General features: G+C 50.6%; 1 protein-coding gene across 1 annotated transcript; it reads left to right on the top strand.

Moving 5' to 3' along the window:
• Positions 1-10,640: 10,640 nt before the first annotated feature.
• On the top strand, positions 10,641-14,757 carry Vps11 (vacuolar protein sorting 11). Its single transcript, XM_029110519.1, has 9 exons — positions 10,641-10,724; positions 10,849-10,957; positions 11,044-11,141; positions 11,255-11,341; positions 11,429-11,588; positions 11,746-11,931; positions 12,015-12,417; positions 12,549-12,774; positions 12,946-14,757. The coding sequence occupies exons 3-9, from the start codon at positions 11,076-11,078 to the stop codon at positions 14,755-14,757; spliced, it is 2,940 nt and encodes a 979-aa protein (XP_028966352.1). The 5' UTR covers positions 10,641-10,724; positions 10,849-10,957; positions 11,044-11,075.
• The last annotated feature ends 2,807 nt before the right edge of the window (positions 14,758-17,564 follow it).

Here is a 17,564-nt window from a genome sequence, read left to right as displayed (position 1 = left end):
TGAATCGGGAACTTTCGGCAACGGAACGAACCGCATTACCGGTCTGCCCTCAACGGTGCGCAACCGGGTGTTGCTTTTGTATAATCTCCTTGTTTCTCGTCGGTTTCCTCGATCTGAGACTGTTTCGGAGGAACGGCACTTCACGGTACCCCATCCCTGCGTCCGTGGTTGTCAAAAGCTCATCGGCCAAGCATCGCTGTTCTTCCGAGCTCCCGAAGGATGTCAAGCAATCAGCTGATCGCCATCATGCGAGGGTATCCCACGCGCGAACGTGACAGCGCATTCCAGTCGAAGCAAAACATTCGTCTCCTCCCGGTAATGCACAAATCGTAGTCGCGACAAGGCTCGACACGGATTTGTGCGAATGCCGAGGGATCCTTGAGATCTGTTTACGATGTTAACTTGGGCGAAGCGAGCACGAGGAAGGCGGTGGGCTCCTCCGGTGGGATCCGTGAACTGCTTCCGAAGCTCACGGAACTCTGAATTGAATTTCTGGGCGGTCCACCCCCTCCGATCGTAGCGCGGTGATTGCAGGCAGGGAGATCAGAGAAAGTCAATGATCCTTCCGATTCTACTCGGGACTCGGGACCGATTCGTGGGTCATTGTCACCGATTTTGGAGCTGCACAGTTCCGAAAACCAGGAGTTCCTTATGTTCAAGAGGATCAAGCCAAAACAGCGAAGTATCCGAGGGGAGCGTCGAGAGCGAATGAGAGCCCTCCGTGACGAGTCCCTCGCCCCAGATCCCTAGATGGTCATCATTCGAAGTTAAACTTTCGAACTCGTTGAATGAATTTCTATGCTCCCGCTGACCTCTGAAACCCTCATCGACGACAGCAGAGTCGTCACTACAGCGCGGGGAACATTTTTCGGGGTGCTCGATTCCATAGAAGCGGGGAAACCAGGATGGAACAAGTGAGTGCTCTGGGCCTACACGCGTGGGACTGGCGAGTTGAGGATGGACAAAGGGTCGAACAGCAAGGGACGAAAACTAGGAGAGTTCGGAAGAACAAAGATCCCCATCGGTCGGAGTTGCGAAAGATCGCGTTCAAGCTCAATCGCGATACCTTCATGGCAGGGCGAGACGCTCACCGAGGTAAGGAAGGAGATGAACCCATGAACGAGACCTGATGCTTACATGGAAGATTGACCTGTCTCGAGTTCGATGGCCGTCACTCTCTCAACCCATTGGGTCCGAGTTTCCCTCGAGATCTTGGCGCAAAGTATGAAGATCCACGAGGGGACACTCCCGAGGTCAAGAGAATCTTGTGTGTCGAAGGGACCGCGACTCGGGCCGAGAGCGCTCCCGGAAGCTCTCCCAATGGCGAAGATCGGTCGTGTACAAGCTGAACCCTGATTGCTGAGAGTATTCTTCAACGGAGCCTTCCAGGAATACAAACCAGGAGATCTCAAGCAACATGATTCTGAGTCTTCCTCATGATGAAAGACGCGGCTGGATGCCCATAGCTTTCGCCAGTGGTCTGGTTGGGACCTCGCACGTCGGAGCATGGTCTGCAGGACTATTCTCGTCCGCGTTCGGGCGTCATGATCGTCAGCCGCGGGCATACGTGGTACTCCGGAGCCTCTCGGACTGAGACAATCCAGGGAATCGAACGCTCGATATAAGAGCAACCAGCAGATCGAGTATCAACGAGGGAACCAAGACTTCCGCGGAGGCAAACAGGATCAGATCTATTGTAGATCTCCAGATGTGCTCTCGAACTCTCGACCGAACTCCTCCCGGTAGGGACTCACAGACACCAGTGAACGAATTTCCGTATGGGAAAGTATTCCGATACTACAGCCAAAAAGAACCTGATGGGATCCCGATCGATCCGGTTCTCTGCGATTCTGATGCGTCACGTGATATGCGATCGACGATCACTCTGGCGGAAACACTTGTTCGGACTGGCGGTCGCAAGCTGGGTCCGACGACGTCGATCCGATGAGAACGACTTGATCCCTCGTTCGTTCCAGAGAAACAGATGATGAGCACAAATTTTGCAAATGAAATGCGAATGCACAGTCAGTAGGTGACTAGGAGCAGGCGAGGAGACGCTCGAAGAGAGGGCAAAAAGATTCCAGCTCGCGCATTGTTCCACGGCGATCCAAGTCGCCCTGGCCATGCACCTTCCCGGCTGCCTCCACGAACGTTTAGTCGGTCGCCCACCCAGTCGCCCGGCTGCCGATGGCATACCTCTGTGACGCTCTGCTTCGATTGGTGAATGACTAGAAACGATTCGCAGAGCCTACCTCGCGACCTTGTACGGACGACCTCGCTCCCAACCTAGGAGACCTTCTGTATTGCCAGATAAGGCGTTTCACGGGGCGCGTAATACGTTTTCTCGATCCGTAATAGGGCGTTCCCACACTTCACCCATAAGGTGTACATCAATGGAGCTGTAAAATTTACCGCTGGGAACTATGTCGCCTCTATAAATGTTATTAGGACTTCTCGAGCGCCGCGCCAGCGAGATGAAAACTGCTTCACAACCGAATCTCAGCTCATCAGCCGATTTTTCTATTCTCCACGTTCCTGCTGATGCGCGAGCCTGAGTTCTTGTACTTGTATTCATCCGATCGAGGGATTCAATACTCGGCGGATATATGTATGTTGGTATCCAATGCCGGATTCTATCGCGGACGACCGAGAGAAAACCAGCGAAACGGAGCTCCTAGCATCGACTGAGGCTGATGGCTCGCTCATGATATGATAAAATGCTCATCGCAGCTCTTTGCTCGCCCTGATCTTCAATTCAACATCGCAGCATTGGTATGGGTATTTTGATGGCCCCCCTGATTTTTTCATGTCTCATTGTCTGAGACGCCCTTTTGTTGAGACAGGTCAACCCCTGATCCTGGCTTCTTGTGTTTCTCGCCCGAACTTCCAGGAGCCTCTTCGTTCTCTCGAGGATTACGGGATCCGGATTATCAGAGAATGCCATCATTTAACCTATTTTGATACCTTCCATGTATACGTCCCCGCAGTCGTGGATGATATGTTCGATGATTCCTCGAACATGCCGAATGTATGTATGTAGTATGCAAGCGTCCGTACTGAGTAACTACGCTCGCTCCCACTGCGGAATCAGATGGATATGAGGAAAATTTGCTCCAAGAAAACGGGTAAGGTGTATATTCCGATTCGGTGCTGTGTCGGCTGCCCTGGCCAGCTACACAACCGCCATTTCACGGTCGATTATGATCGCCCGGCTAAAGAAGCGAAGAAGAGATTCGCTCATTCCTGATGGCATCAACCGAAGCCGAAGGCGCCAGCGAACGAGCCTGGAGCCGTCAATCATTTTGATCAGTTGTTCCGTGGATCTTATATTTTTTTCAAATTCTATTTCCGAACGCGTCGCTTCTTGTTGGTGGAGCACCAATAGAGTTTCGAGTAGTCATCAGTCACCACTTGTTTCAGACAATGGTTCATTTGCAGATGAGAAGCTTTCTTCCAGAACTCGATCGTGGAGCGCTGCGTTGTTTGGGATATTGAGTTAAGGGAAGATCAATCAATAGATAGAGCCCAGGGTATTCCTTCAACCAGCTCAAATATGTTTTCTGAGGGAATTTTCAGAAAAATATTTCCCCTCCGGAGATGAACGATACTTCTCAGGATTCGAAGGTCGCGGCGTCGATCGACCTGGTATGATCGTTTTGGGGAACGATGATGTGAGCTCATCCGAACCAGATGACTGTGTCCTGCAACATCCGTTTCGCTCCCACGAGCCACTGTACGATCACGTTGTTGAGGATCCGAGAAAACATGACAGCCGGAATGATTCGTCGTTCGGGATCCTTCGCCGCTCTCAGAAAATTCTCGACGTTGGCGTCAGCTCGGGTAAAATCACGGTTTCCCAGCCCTTGCTTTCGCGCTCGTATAACGCATAATCGAATATCGATCGGGAGGGATAGTATGTAGTCGTATAAATTTCCCGCAGCTGAACAACCAAATCAGCGATCGAGCGGAAGACAGTTCAGATCGGCCCCGCGCTTAAGCCCGCGAACGATAGCGCATCGTCGACGTAAATCGAAAGTTTCGGCAGCGCAAGCTTGGTTCCCACGGGTACCTGGGAATTCGGTGTGTAACGGCAGCTCCTCGCACTGGCGTGAAATTGTTCTCTCCCCAAGTTCCTAGAAAAATCGAATCTGGAGCTCCCGGAGGTTCGAAGAACTTAGCGGGCAAACTCCCTTGAAGGGAGGACGCTCAGAATTCCCTCAGTCGGGAATAAATCCACTCAAACTATGAAAATGCTGGAGACCCGAACTTGCCCATTATGAGCGCGTGTCTGCGTAGGCGTCATGGTGTCTTCCACAGGGCATACTTTCGTGGACGACATTCTCACAGCTCACAAGGACGTCTAAGAAATTCCCCTCTCTCAATGTCCCAAACGTACATATGTATAACGATTGTTGACCGGATCGGCAGACACCTCTTCGGAAGCAGAATATGCAGGAGAGTGCCACTTCCTAATAGAGAGATGCGATTCCGAGCCAATCGTGAATAGGAGGACGCTGATCCGGGCCGCATATCATCGTCCGACAGAGATTTTCTGTCACTCTCGATAGACCGAACGAATAGATTCCACGAGAGGGCGACAGTCTTCTCCTATCGGCCAACGAATAGTCTCCCGTGCGGCCTATTGCGATAAGCGATAAGCTTGTTTGCATTGTCGCTAAGGAAAGCGAGATAAGTCTACAATGCGCGCATCAATTGAAGAGAATCGGGCATTTTTCATTTTGCAGAGAAGATGGGTTCGCATTTGCAGGTGACAGCCAGGCGGAACAATCACGAATTTCGTGAGAATTCTCCACTGTTTTCGAATGCGCAATGGACAAGATGAATTCCGACGATATTCGGTGGGCAGGTCGGAAGCGTCGATCAAGCATACAATTTCGGTCCTCCCTGCTCCGGGAAGGGCAGACCCGGCGGACCTATAGTGATAGTTCAACTGCTTCTATGTTCCCAGGAGCTCTAAAATCGATCCTCACCATTGATGGTGATTAGGCTTTCCAAGAAAAACGCTACATACCGTGCGGTTCCCCAAAGACGCCCTATCTAAGTAAGATTATTGCGGTTCCAGGAGCCACGGTTCTTTCGGAAGCCTAATAGTGGTAGAACAAGCTATGCATTCCATGGCCTTCTTTCTCTCAGCTGGACACATTTAGGCGAAAATTTCGACCTAAGTTCACGCACCTTTCAACGGCTGCCCTCCAAGCTTCGTCCCCGACTCGGTCTCCGAGGCAAGATTGGACGCGGACGAGGCGTTGGAGAGCGTTCCTGGAGTTCCTGATTTACCGCCTCGGCCATCTGGCGGATTGCCAGCAGGCGGTTTGATCCTGGAAACAGCCGCAGCGGGCTTCTTGATGCCACTCGGAGCCGGAATTCCTGACATGTCGCTCGACTGGAATCAGAAAAGACAGGATTATCAAGCTTGCTCTCGAACTCCTCCCCGGAAACAGAGACAATCATCACGCGCGATTTCAGTCAGATGCAGTTCCGCGTCGAGTTCAGCGACGACAGATCCATTTAATGACGGGATTCCATCTATCCTCCGGCAGCGTCATATCAGTACGAGAAATGCAAAGGCGAACGCGGAGTCTTCGTGGGATATGTCGCTTATTCGAGACGCCCCGTGGAAAAAATAGCGGAGGGAATAAACTGTCGGACGGTGTTATATTCAATTCTGAATTTGCCAAGGAGAACTTCAGCAGTGTTACTTGCAGCTCTTCAATAACATTGGATCACAAGTGAAAAGCCTCATCACGCATAAATTACAAAGCTCCCGCAGTATTGTGGGCTTGAGGTCACTTAAAATTTTCGGCCACGGATACGTCGAAGTTCCCGGGAGCAGATTAGCATGGTTACCATGGTATGTTGGCATAGTACCAGCCACGGAGAGTCGACTGCTCGTCCGGAATTCAATAAGATTGTCAAAGCTGTCGTCTGTCGTCCGTCGAAGCTCGAAGCTTGGTTGCAGAGTTTATTATTCTTCGAGCGATTCGACAGCGATCGTTTCATCCAGCGCAACACTCTACCGTATGAACATGCTATACTCTTTCCTTCGGCTCTGTAAACCCGGCCTCCTTGGGATTCCGGGTCCCTCCCCTGGGATGGGATCAGACATCAGACGCAAGCCATCGACTCGTGAAACCTCCAATAAAGTTCTAGCGAGGAAGCCTCAAATGAAGTTCTAAGAGGATTGCCTCTAGGATTCTACCCTCCCCCGGAAGCTCTCTTGCTATTTCGGAAGAGAATTTCTAGACAGCTTAAGCACCAGATCGACTACAATAAAAGAGAGATTATGGATCAACTTTTACAACACGAGACATCATAAACGATGGCGTTCACCCATAACGCCCTGGAGAGCTATCCACGGAACGGTAGGGTTCGGGATCGGGGAGGTGGACGGAGAGATGGCGTGAGGGTGATGAGGAGAGATTCACGAGCTGACGACCTCGATGTCATCCTCACCCCCACCCCGATTATGACGATGAATGAGAGCTATCTATATCGAAGCTATGAATTAAATTCGGAAATGCACGCCATTTGCCGCGGAAACTCAGCCGAGCCTTGGAAATGAAATCGCGTATTGTTCACCTCTGCTGAGGGGAACTGACGCGACGAGCGCCGTTGGGGAGAAGAGAGCTTCCTTTGAAGCAAGTCCGACGGAGGTCGCTCGCGAATCCGATACATGGTGGAACAGAGATCGGAGAATTCAACGAGGTTGGATTCCGAGATCTCATAAATCATCAAATATCATTTTCCCCCCAGGGAAACCGTGGGAGTAGAATTCATCCTCGCGGGCTTTGTTGGGGATGAGTGAAGCAAGCACCTACAAGTTCATCTGACAAGAGCCCTCTGACGAGAGCTTTCCAAATCCCATCATGGTTTTCTGATCTTGAACTTCGGCAAGTCGAAGAATCCCTTGACCTTGTGCTCCCTAGTAGACTTGGGGGAAGCCAGGATCACAAGAAGTCTTGCTCCGCTCATAAGGAAGCGAATCCGAGTCCACTGTCTCATTCGTATTCCTCGCGACTCCCTCAATCTCGGCTCCTAGATACGTGGCTCCCGTCAGGACGGTTTGAATCGTGGCGGCTCTCCGCGGCAACTGTTTCTGGTTGGAACATCACACTCCTCCGACCACTGAATGGGGTCAGCTGATTCCCGCCGCCGACCGATACCCGCTCGCCTGAACCGAACATCCCACTTTCAACAAAAATGTTTAAGGAACCGGACGGAGTACAATCCTATAAATGATCGAGGAATGAAACTACAATTCAGAGTCGACCATAAACTCGAGGTGGACCGAGAAATTTCGCGACTCGAGAGACGACATCCGAGATGTTTGCTCAGTCAGATGATGAACAGTTCGACATCGAACGACAAAGTTTCTGTCCCGTGATGCGAGGAAGTATACGGAGGAATCCCTTCTTTGCACTCTGGAAATGCGCCATCGAAGACAGTCGGCTAAATCAAAGGTGATTCTTCCTCCTGGGAGGATGTTCTGGTACCTACAAGTACGGATGAAGTGCCGGTTCACTGCCGGATCGAGAGTATCCCAAAATCTTGCCGAAGTGCAAAGTTCACCGATAGCAGTTCGCGTCACTGTCAGTCACATCACTTGAATTATTAACGAGAGTAAATCACCGAAAAAAAATAAAACAGACACAGCCATCCAGGCACTCTTGCAGAACAGCAGGTAAAAGTCTCCTCCCACGGGCGAGAAGATGATCAGGTTGGTTTGGCTGTCTGGCGGCCACAACATAGAGCGGTGGACACACGAGCACTGGGCGCCGCCATCTTGAATATAGAGAGTAGCCCATAGATTACCTAACTCGGGTGGGTGGGGTTGAATTCGCGCTTGGCTACCATTAGTGCCTTAATACAGCCATCGAGACACGCACTTTCGTAGGGCGCTCTTTCGTTTCGGGCATCCGTTCCGGCTATCAAAGCGTAAAGCATCCCACGCAATTCCTCCAGAATCTCACACAAGGCTGTCGCATATAATGATCAGAGCGAGCGTATGAATACTCGATACCCGGGGCAGAATCCTTACCGCGGTCGGAATAAATTTCGAATAAGTTCAAGTTCCGTCAACTTCTCCTCTCTTCATGTGGCGAGCTCATGCAATCGCTTCTCAGAGTTCGAGGGGAAAAAGCTGATAGGAGGGAACATCACCGGATTCCCGCTCTCTGACATCGCGGGGAAAAAGCTGAGATCTTGCTGAGAACCGCTGCGGGCTTCGAACGGAAGCGCATCGAGAGATAAATGACATCAACTTCATCAAACCGTCTATGACTGCGACTATCGTCGCACTCACTGGTCTCCGTAGAAGATGAAGAAGGAACGGAGAAGGAGTTGTGTCCAGGGTCCAGGGGGAGGTTTATCAGGGGCGGAATGGAGGCAGCTCCATATCGCATCGAATTCTCGATCGCTTCGAAGCGACGGGATCCCTATGACACCTCCACGACAAGACTTCTGGCCTAGCCAGAAAATCTCAAATCTTTCCCGGCTCCCTCTCTTTCAGAACGCGTGAGCCGCGGGCTCGGGTGCTTCAGAAACATATTGAATCGTATGAATCATCTTCATATGAACCATATCTTGCTCGGGACTCCCCACCCGTGACGAGGCCGAATCTAGGGGGGTTAAGACGAGTTTGCCTCCGGATTCGACCGCACGCGAAGCGTCTCCTGCGGATGATTATGATTAACGTTGTTCGACTCCATCCGAAACCGCGGAGTAAGCGGAGCGATGCTCTCAAAGTCTGTCCAAAAGTGGTCGGGGACGCCAGAGCAGGTGATCGCTACAGACGCCGATTGAGAACTCCACAAAACTTCCAAGCTTCTTTGAGATTGGGAGCAATTCCTTGAAAGCCCATCGGAAGAGCAAACCCAGTCGATCCTTATCGGAACATGGCGCCTCCTGGCATATTACCCCGTTGGCTCTCCCCGTGTCGGATGCTGGGTACCTTAATCTCGTGCAACAGTGAGCAAGGCCCGCCTGTATGATGCCCGGGGCGGCCTCCTCGAATTCCGAGCCGGACCCCCTGTCCGGAAACTTTCTCAATCACCCCGTGAACTTCCCAAATCGAAAATAGGTTTCCAGGAGCAGATAGTGACAGTCGAATAACCGCCTCAAGCCGCTCGCTCCGTGGTGCAAGATGAGCCGACTTTTGCTTCGATGTATTGGTGATCCGGAGCGGCTACGGCATCGGTAATGTAGTCCTACTTCCTGGGGGCAGGGACGGTTCCAACACGATATAGAGAGGGAACTCCGCTGTGACCAAGAGTGATACGTCGTCTTCCTCTACGTGATGCTCTCTTGGTACTCGTCAGCTCATACCCGGGAGACGGTCTCCGATCCCGGAATCTCCGAATTGTTCAGGTCCGAACGTTCCTGAAGAATCTCTTGCTTCTGGTCGCAAGGTATCGGGGAAGGACGACTGAGATATTTGAACTGTGCGCTCATTGGAGAGAGGAAGCTGCAAACAAAATAAGGGCCGACTATCGGTCGTAGCGCGCGAACTTTTGAATCTCACTCACGAGGCGTAAATCACAGATATCGGCTTGGTATTCTGCAGAAAAACCTCATGAATCGTCCTCTTGATCAGCGTGCACAACTTACCGCGAGCTTGAAGCTCTCCACGATGAGTTTTCGGAGCTGTCGTCGCGAAGCTCCTTTGGACTTCGAGCGCGGTAGCAGACGTCATCTCGATAATCGTAATTTATTCGGATTCCATCGGATTAGGCAAGACCGGGTGATGAAACATCGAGTGTAAGATCCACGATTTCGACTTAGCTCGAGGTGTGTTGGCAAACTGTGAATATTCGTGATCGCATTTGCCGAGGACGATTCTCGTCTGGAGAGCTCCCTCCCAGTCACTCCTTGTTTTGATGGGCGAACGATGTCGTTCTTACAGGCAAGTGGAAAATGAGTTTTCTCCGTTTCTTAGATCATCCTGGACTCCCAATCGCGATTTTTTCGTCCCTAGAGAGTACTTACTCATGATTAGGACCGATAAGGTTTCCCGCGAGGGGAGATCGAAGCTTTCGAATCCGGTCTCCTGCATTACCCACTTTGACAGCTGAACTCTGTTCAGAGAAGCTAGATCCGATCTCACTGGGGACAAGCGCATGAAACTTCGGTTTTTGCGCCTGGGAGTTCTAACTCAAACTATTGTCTTCGATTCCGCCGGGACTGCATGAATCATTGATTGATTGGCCTTTCCATTTGAACTGGAAACAATTTATATTCGCCAACGATGTTGGACCGTTCCGAGAAGCGCCTGCAGAGATCTGTCATATGGCTCTGTAGGTACGAACAGAATCTCATTTCGATGTCCTAATCGGGATTCGTTCTCGTATTTCTTTTCTTAGGATTATACAATGCATGAGCGGGTGAGTAGAACAGAAACACTATGACCTCGAATGCAGCACGGAGCTCCAATTACGAGGCTGAGGGGGTGTGCGTTCGATGAGGTATTCTCTCCTTGAGAGGCGCATGACTGGGAGAATGCCTATTCGAGCCAGGGTCATTTGATCTGTTGATTCCGGGGCTTGTCGCTTGCTGAACGGCGACCGGCGACGCTTTTCTTCCTTCAGATTTTTCGGGATAATGAGCAGTATCCAAATGTGCTATTAAACTTTCAGTGGAGGCGCTATGCGTTTTTCGACATCAAGCTCGTCAAAGACAACCTCGAGCAAGAGTTTACTTACCTTAAGGTTGGTTTGTGCAATTGATTCCGTCGATCTCTCGTGGTAACATACGAATGACTGTGAAGAGTCTCCCGGCCTCAGACTGCGATGATGATTCCATCAATATACGAGAATTTTCCGTTCCTTTCAGGACGTGAATGTAACATGTGCCACCAGCGGAAGATCTCTACTCGTTTTCGGCGATTCGAGTGGTGTGATTCACACCGTGACTCGAGAATTATCCGCGTCTTCATTCCAAGGTAAATGATCGACCCTCGTATCACAAACGGCCCAAACTCGATTGATGGTCAACCCAGTAGTACCGCTCTTGAACCGATGATTCCAGCTTTCAAAGTATGCGTAGAGCATGTTCAACAAATGCGAGAGAATCCTATCCTGGTGGCTGTGGGCTCCGACGAGGCTGGTATCAACCCAGTTATCAAGGTGAGTCCGTAAGGATCATTCGTCCAGCAAGTCGGAGTTCGAAGTGCGGGAAAAAATGGCCACCGTCGGAGTAGAGTGAAGAATGCTAACACCGCTCACAATTCGAAATCCAGGTCTGGAAGCAGGACAAATTGGACATGCAAGGCGAGCCATTCTGCGTCAAAAGCATGCGAGCCATCATCGGAAACAAACCAGCATCGGTCTGTTACTTGAAAAGGATCATGATTTCCGCTTTTTGAGGCTTCTGACATGAAATGCTTCTGATCACTGTCGAATTTTCTCCACAGGTATCGGCCTTCCGGGTGAACGATAGCATGAACATGATGGCGGTGGGATTCGACGATGGTCGCTTGCTCCTCGTCAAGGGAGATATCTCGCGAACGACTGCAAAACAATCCAAGCATATCCATCTAACGCCTTCCGCGACGATTTCTGCACCGATAACAGGTAAGTCCCATCGAGTGACCCGAGCACTTCGCTCTTCCTAGGAGCCTCGAATCCTCGATTCACAACTGAGATCGATCGTACTCGCTCTCCAGACTGAGCTGAAACGTCAAGGGTATGGGATACCTCATGAACCTTCATTTTTCGTGACTATCCGTAGGCATCGAGTTCCAAGGAAGCAGTCATATATTCGTGGTCACCACAGTATCAGTGTACTCCGTGCCTCTGAACACTCGGGGTTTGGATCCCGTCATGCAAAATCTGGACAATGAGCGCGGCTGCAAACCCGGCTGCAGCGCCATCACGGAGGCACGACGGGACTTGAAGGAGGTCCAGCTGATCATAGGTAAATATTGGAGGATCGGAAGCCCATTAATCCCCCTCTCGCCTTCGTACTTAATTAACATCTGTTTCTTCGTGATCATGCAGGTTGTAGAGACGCGCTGTATTTGTATCAGCACGACGGAATCGGGCCTTGTTTAGCGTTCGACGCCGAGAAAGAGTTGGTCAGTTGGTTCCGCAACTATCTGGTGTGCGTGATTCGAGACAACGATAAGACCATCCTGAACATTTACGACATAAACAACAAATACGTTGCGTACTCGACACCCCTTATCGGCATCAGTCACATACTGCCCTCATGGGGAGGGAGTGAGCTGGTGATCGTTACGAAGCAAGGCAAGATCTTTTCGCTCACTGAAAAGGCGACGGAAGACCGACTCGGAGTCCTCTTCCGGAAAAACCAGTATGAGCTAGCCGTCAAGCTGGCCAACTCGAACAACTACGATGGCATCGTCGACATTTTCCGGCAGTACGGGGACCATCTATACGCGTAGGTTCCATGGAATTTCCCAAGGCGGACCAATGAATGAGGTCGCAAACATTACGTTCTTTTCCATCCCTCCTCGTCGATTCGGGTTCTATCTGCGGCTTGCCGTAAATTCTGTTTTCGTATGTTCTCAGGAAAGGCGAGCATGACCTCGCCGTTGCTCAATACATCAAGACCATTGGAAAACTCGAAGAATCCTATGTGATAAGAAAACTGCTCGACGCACAGAAAATCAAGCAACTCACTGATTACTTGCAAGAACTGCACAAGCAAGGCCTCGCTAAGGAAGATCACACAACTCTACTTATCAATTGTTACACAAATATCAACAAGGTCGACACCCTGAGCAAATTCATCCAGGTGAGCGGCAATTCCGGTCTCCCGACTTCCGAGCTCTGAGGCAGTCTATGCGAAATTCCCGAATCTCATCTTGAGAGCTAGAGACAGCGCGGCCGAAGAGAAAGTGACGCGTTCCCCGGGGGTGCTCTTGACGGGGTCCAAAACGCGCTGAGCTCCCTTCTATCCTTTCAGAATGTGGACCTTCAATTCGATGCAGAGATTGCCATAAAAGTTTGCCGCAGCAGCGAACTATACCACGAAGCCTTACTACTCGCCGAGAAACACAAGAAAAACGACTACTATCTGAAAATCCAGATAGAAGACATGAAGAACTTCACTAATGCGATACGCTACATCGAGAGACTGCCCTTCAAAGAGGCCGAGGAGAACCTCGAGAAGTATGGAAAAGTTCTCATGGACAATAACCCGGAGCAGACCACCAACCTGCTCTGCCGGCTCTGCACGAATTACGAGGGCCGAAAGTCGCGAGCCGAGAAGTTCATCCACATTTTTGTCAACAACCCGAAGCTTCTCAAAAACTTCCTCCAACAAATTATGTCCGAGATCGGGGAGAAAATCAAGCTCTCGCCAATAATATACAACACCCTCCTTGAATTGGAGTTGCAAGAGTACCGGCTAGAAAGTCAACCGTCGAAGAAAGCCTCCAAAGAAACCGAAATCATGTGCTTCCTCCGAGAGAAGAAAAACTGCTACGATACTGATCTAGCTCTTGGTTTGTGTCAAATCAATAATTTCAAGCAGGGAATCCTTCACTTGTACGAGAAAGCCGAGCTATACCATCAGATCCTCTCGTTCTACACGGAAAAACAAGCCTACAACAGCATTATCGACGTGTGTACGCGTTTCGGAAACGATGATCCGTCACTCTGGCGTCACGCTCTTCTCATCTTCGCTCATGCAGGAGAGCACTCGAACACTAATCATTACTTCATGTTGGTTTTGGATCATATTGAAAAACACTCTTTGCTGCCGGCCATAATGGTTGTCTCGATAGCGGCCCAGTCGAAAACCGCAACGCTCTCCCTCGTCAAGGAGTTCCTCGTGAGGCATCTCTCTGGCGAGGGCGAGAAGATCCGCAATTGCGAGCAAGCGATCAAACAATATAAAAAAGAAACCGAGGCCCTTCGGACACAGATGGACGAAGTTAAGCACAAAGCGAGGGTTTTCCAGGAGAGCAAATGTTCCGGATGCAAAATCGAACTCGAGCTGCCGAGCGTTCATTTCCTCTGCGGTCACTCGTTCCACGTGAACTGTTTCGAGAATTTCTCCGACAGCAGTGGATGTCCGTCATGTGCCCCCGAAAATAACCGAGTCGCCGAGAAGCAACGTCAGATGGAAGAAGCCATGGAAACGCTGAACGAGGACTTTGCCAAAATGTTTAACGATACGGACGACGTACTCGGGACCGTCGCTGACTTTTTATCAAGAGGAGTTTTCAAAACTGTCGACCCATTGACTGAGGCGACCTTGAACGAGGATAGCACCGAATTCTCCTTAGCTCGGATCCCGGCGGCGAAGCCGAAGAGTTTGTTTGAGAGACCCACTTTCCCGTGTCGTGTCGTTCCCGAGGAACCCGCAGCGAGAAAATCTGTTTTTGATAAACCCGATCCATTCCGCAAGCCAGTACCTAGTCAAGCCAAAGTCAGTCCCGCTCCGAAGAGGAAACCGGCTCTGGAAAGCATCAATCCAAAACCTCAAGAAGAAACGAATATTCCGTTCCGGCTCTCGGGGGAAGAGGGGTCTGATGTGCAGTCCTTCGCCGACAACAACCCCTTCCAAGAGAGCCTTGAGACAGCGAATATCACACGAAGAGAAGTGAAAACTTCTCCTCCGAGGACGGCATCTGAAAGTAAACCTGCGACAGTTCCGACCTCGTCGAATCCTTTCGATGGCGACGTAACGAATCCATTCGGTTCCGAAAGTGCCTATTACTCCGAACAATCCGATAATCCTTTCCCGACCGACGCCGCGAAGACTAGGTAATTGAAATCACGATTTTAAGATGTGACCTGATTCTCGAACGACGAACTCTCACCGTGGAGCTTTTCGCCGACAAGGGGAGCTCCAGGATGGGGCATTCCCCGGCCGTAGCACTCTCTTAGCCGGCCCAATGAAAGGCTAGGATGGAATCAAGTTCGGAATAGTGAATCTTATCGCAGGACAGTCTGGCGGTTGTTCGATTCCCTCAGAATTGCGTCTTTATTTATAGAGTCCGACGCCCCTTCGAAGAATTCCGTGTCACTGATGATCTGAAATCACGTGATTGAGATTAAAGGAAGCTGGTGTTCGAATCATGATCTTTTATTTTCACGATGATGCAATTCAGTAAGCAATGACGGTGGCTCGAAGTCGAATGGAGAAGGGGCTCAATCAAATCTGGTTACACACTAAACTAGGTATAGAACCGAGATCTCCTCCTGTTCCAAAAAATGTCGTTCAGTTTGCTGTCCTGCTCCGCTCCCAGCAATCGCAGCGGAGGGATATCGAAGACAGTCAGGGACCCCGATCGAGCCGAAAACTGACAGACTTATGAATTCTGGGCCCTCGGACCATCGTGTGGGAAAATCGAAGATACCTAGTTGAGGGTTGAGCTCGGGGCTCGCCGGTTCATGGCGGACCATCTGATCACTCATCATCATCGATTCATTCTCTCCAGTTATGTCCCTTCACAATTAAGTTTTACCTCGCGATCTGGATACCTTCATCAGATGCCCTAATATATGGGACAGTGAATTCCGCAATGAAGTATGTTTGATTGACGGACCAGATTTTCATTATGAGCGATCACTTTCATGGCTGGAGAACTCGAGCATGATTCCTCACGAGTCCCGAATAGAGAGAGGGTCTCTTCATAATGACCGGTAGCGTACTATTCACCTTGATCCGGTGGGGGAACCCTTGCGATCTCGGAGATGTCAGCGTCGCGTATCATGGTCTCCTCTCCTGTCCCGAATATTTGAGATCGAGGAGGGTTGCTCACCACACAATCATTTCTTCATATGTCCGTGACCTCCCACCAAGACTGCTCAGTGCGCGGAAGATAGGGAGCGTTTCGGACAGACTGAGGCTCGCTGTGTTCTCTTTGAGCGGATTCCGACGACGCTGCAATAGGATTTTCTCGCTGGCACTTTTTTGTGTGCTAATCACAAAGCGAGCATCGAACGTAGATGACGGGGAGGTGGAGATGAGAGGAAGAAGTCACACGCGAAACCTCAATTCAGCCCTTTGTGATTTCCTGAGCGATCGAAGTCTCTATCATTAGGGTTTTTCTTTCTGTGACGATGGACGAGAGCGATTGTGGGAGTCGAGGCAGTACCGCTATGCCGTCGCCCGAGGGTCATCGCTCGATTGAAAGACAAATTGTGAAAATCCGCCAAACATAACCCAGATAAGACACGCTACCAACGCAAGAAGCGACAGATCGTAGTTTATCGGAACTGTAGATTGTGAATTGGTCACACCAAGAGATGTCTCGATATGGGATTATTGAACCTCCAGCGGGGAAGCGCTCCGTGTCAAAGGGTTACGACATGAAGTCTCCGTGAGAAGAGCTCCCGAAACACGCTGATGGAATAAATGATCGAGGCGGTGAGTTTGTGTCCTGTGGTTTCTTGGGAATTGCCCTTCAGAAGGATCTGATGCATCAGAAAATTCCAACGTGAGCGAGAATTTCTTTGGTTTCCCAAATCCAAAACTCCGCGACTCGCGAAACTTCGTTCGAGACACTTTCGAGATTCGAAACATCAGATGCCGACAGGAGATGAGGGAGACTCACAAGTCAGGTTTGCGATGCGTCCGCTGCATCGGGAGCTAATTCGCCGACGCGCGTCGCAGTTGCTCGGGCCCGCGCCCGCTTGCTCCAGAATCTCGCTCACAGAATAGATTTCTTCGAGGTTGGCGGGGGCGTCGAGGAGACATAGCTTGGCAGTTCATCGCTCTCTATATCAGCAGTCTCCTGCGGACCCGCAAGATTCTATACCAGACGATGTTATAGCAACAACAGTGATATTAGCGCTTGAGACGCGCCAATCTTGACCAGCTCCGGTCGGCGTCGTAGACCGTGAACGCCGCGACCCATCTTTGGACCGGTTCCTTTGTAGCGAGAGGTCACTTTCCAAAAGCTTTCTCTGGCTTCTCCTCCAGTTAAACAGGTCCCGTGTTCTTTTTCGGAATGATCGTCCTTATCCGTGCGATAACTTGGCAACGGAAGCGCCTCAGAGCGGAGTCGTTGACAAAACGCGAAAAGTCTCCGCGCAAACATTTCTTCGTTCTGGGTCCCGGCCCTGGCAAGGAAATTCGGGGAATAATCCTACACGTCCCGAGGAATCCAGAGTTGCTCTGTGCTGAAATCCCCCATCGGTTGAGGAGCCTGACGATATTACGATGCGTTCGGAAATTCTTCATCTAGAGGGGCGAAGTCTCCTATTGATCCTGTTGATATCGCTTCGTGAGAGCTTGCCCCTCGCAATCAGCTAGTGTGGAAAATGCCGGTGGGGTCGAGAATGAAACTCCCGAAGGGAGGGGCGGTGTCGAATAGAATGGGATCAGAATCAATACTGAGGAAGTCCCATCCCCACTCGACGATAGCTTCCCGATCGCTATATGAGTAAGGGTCCGTTTATATTATGATGTTCTCCTATGACTGCTCGCAAAAACTCAGAATCGGATGCCTTCGAGAATGTCTATCGGGTCCCGCAAGAAATTCGGGACCAATGTCGACTGACAGCGAAAGTTCACAGGGCATTGACCTCTCATTCGGATAATCGCCTCCGTTTTAACTTTGTGTATCC

The sequence above is a fragment of the Galendromus occidentalis genome, unplaced genomic scaffold, assembly GCF_000255335.2.
Source record: "Galendromus occidentalis unplaced genomic scaffold, Mocc_1.1 scf7180000076630, whole genome shotgun sequence".
In the NCBI taxonomy this organism is placed as follows: domain Eukaryota; kingdom Metazoa; phylum Arthropoda; class Arachnida; order Mesostigmata; family Phytoseiidae; genus Galendromus; species Galendromus occidentalis.
The sequence above is the reverse complement of the archived record's forward strand: the minus strand, read 5'-3'. Positions and strand labels throughout refer to the sequence as shown.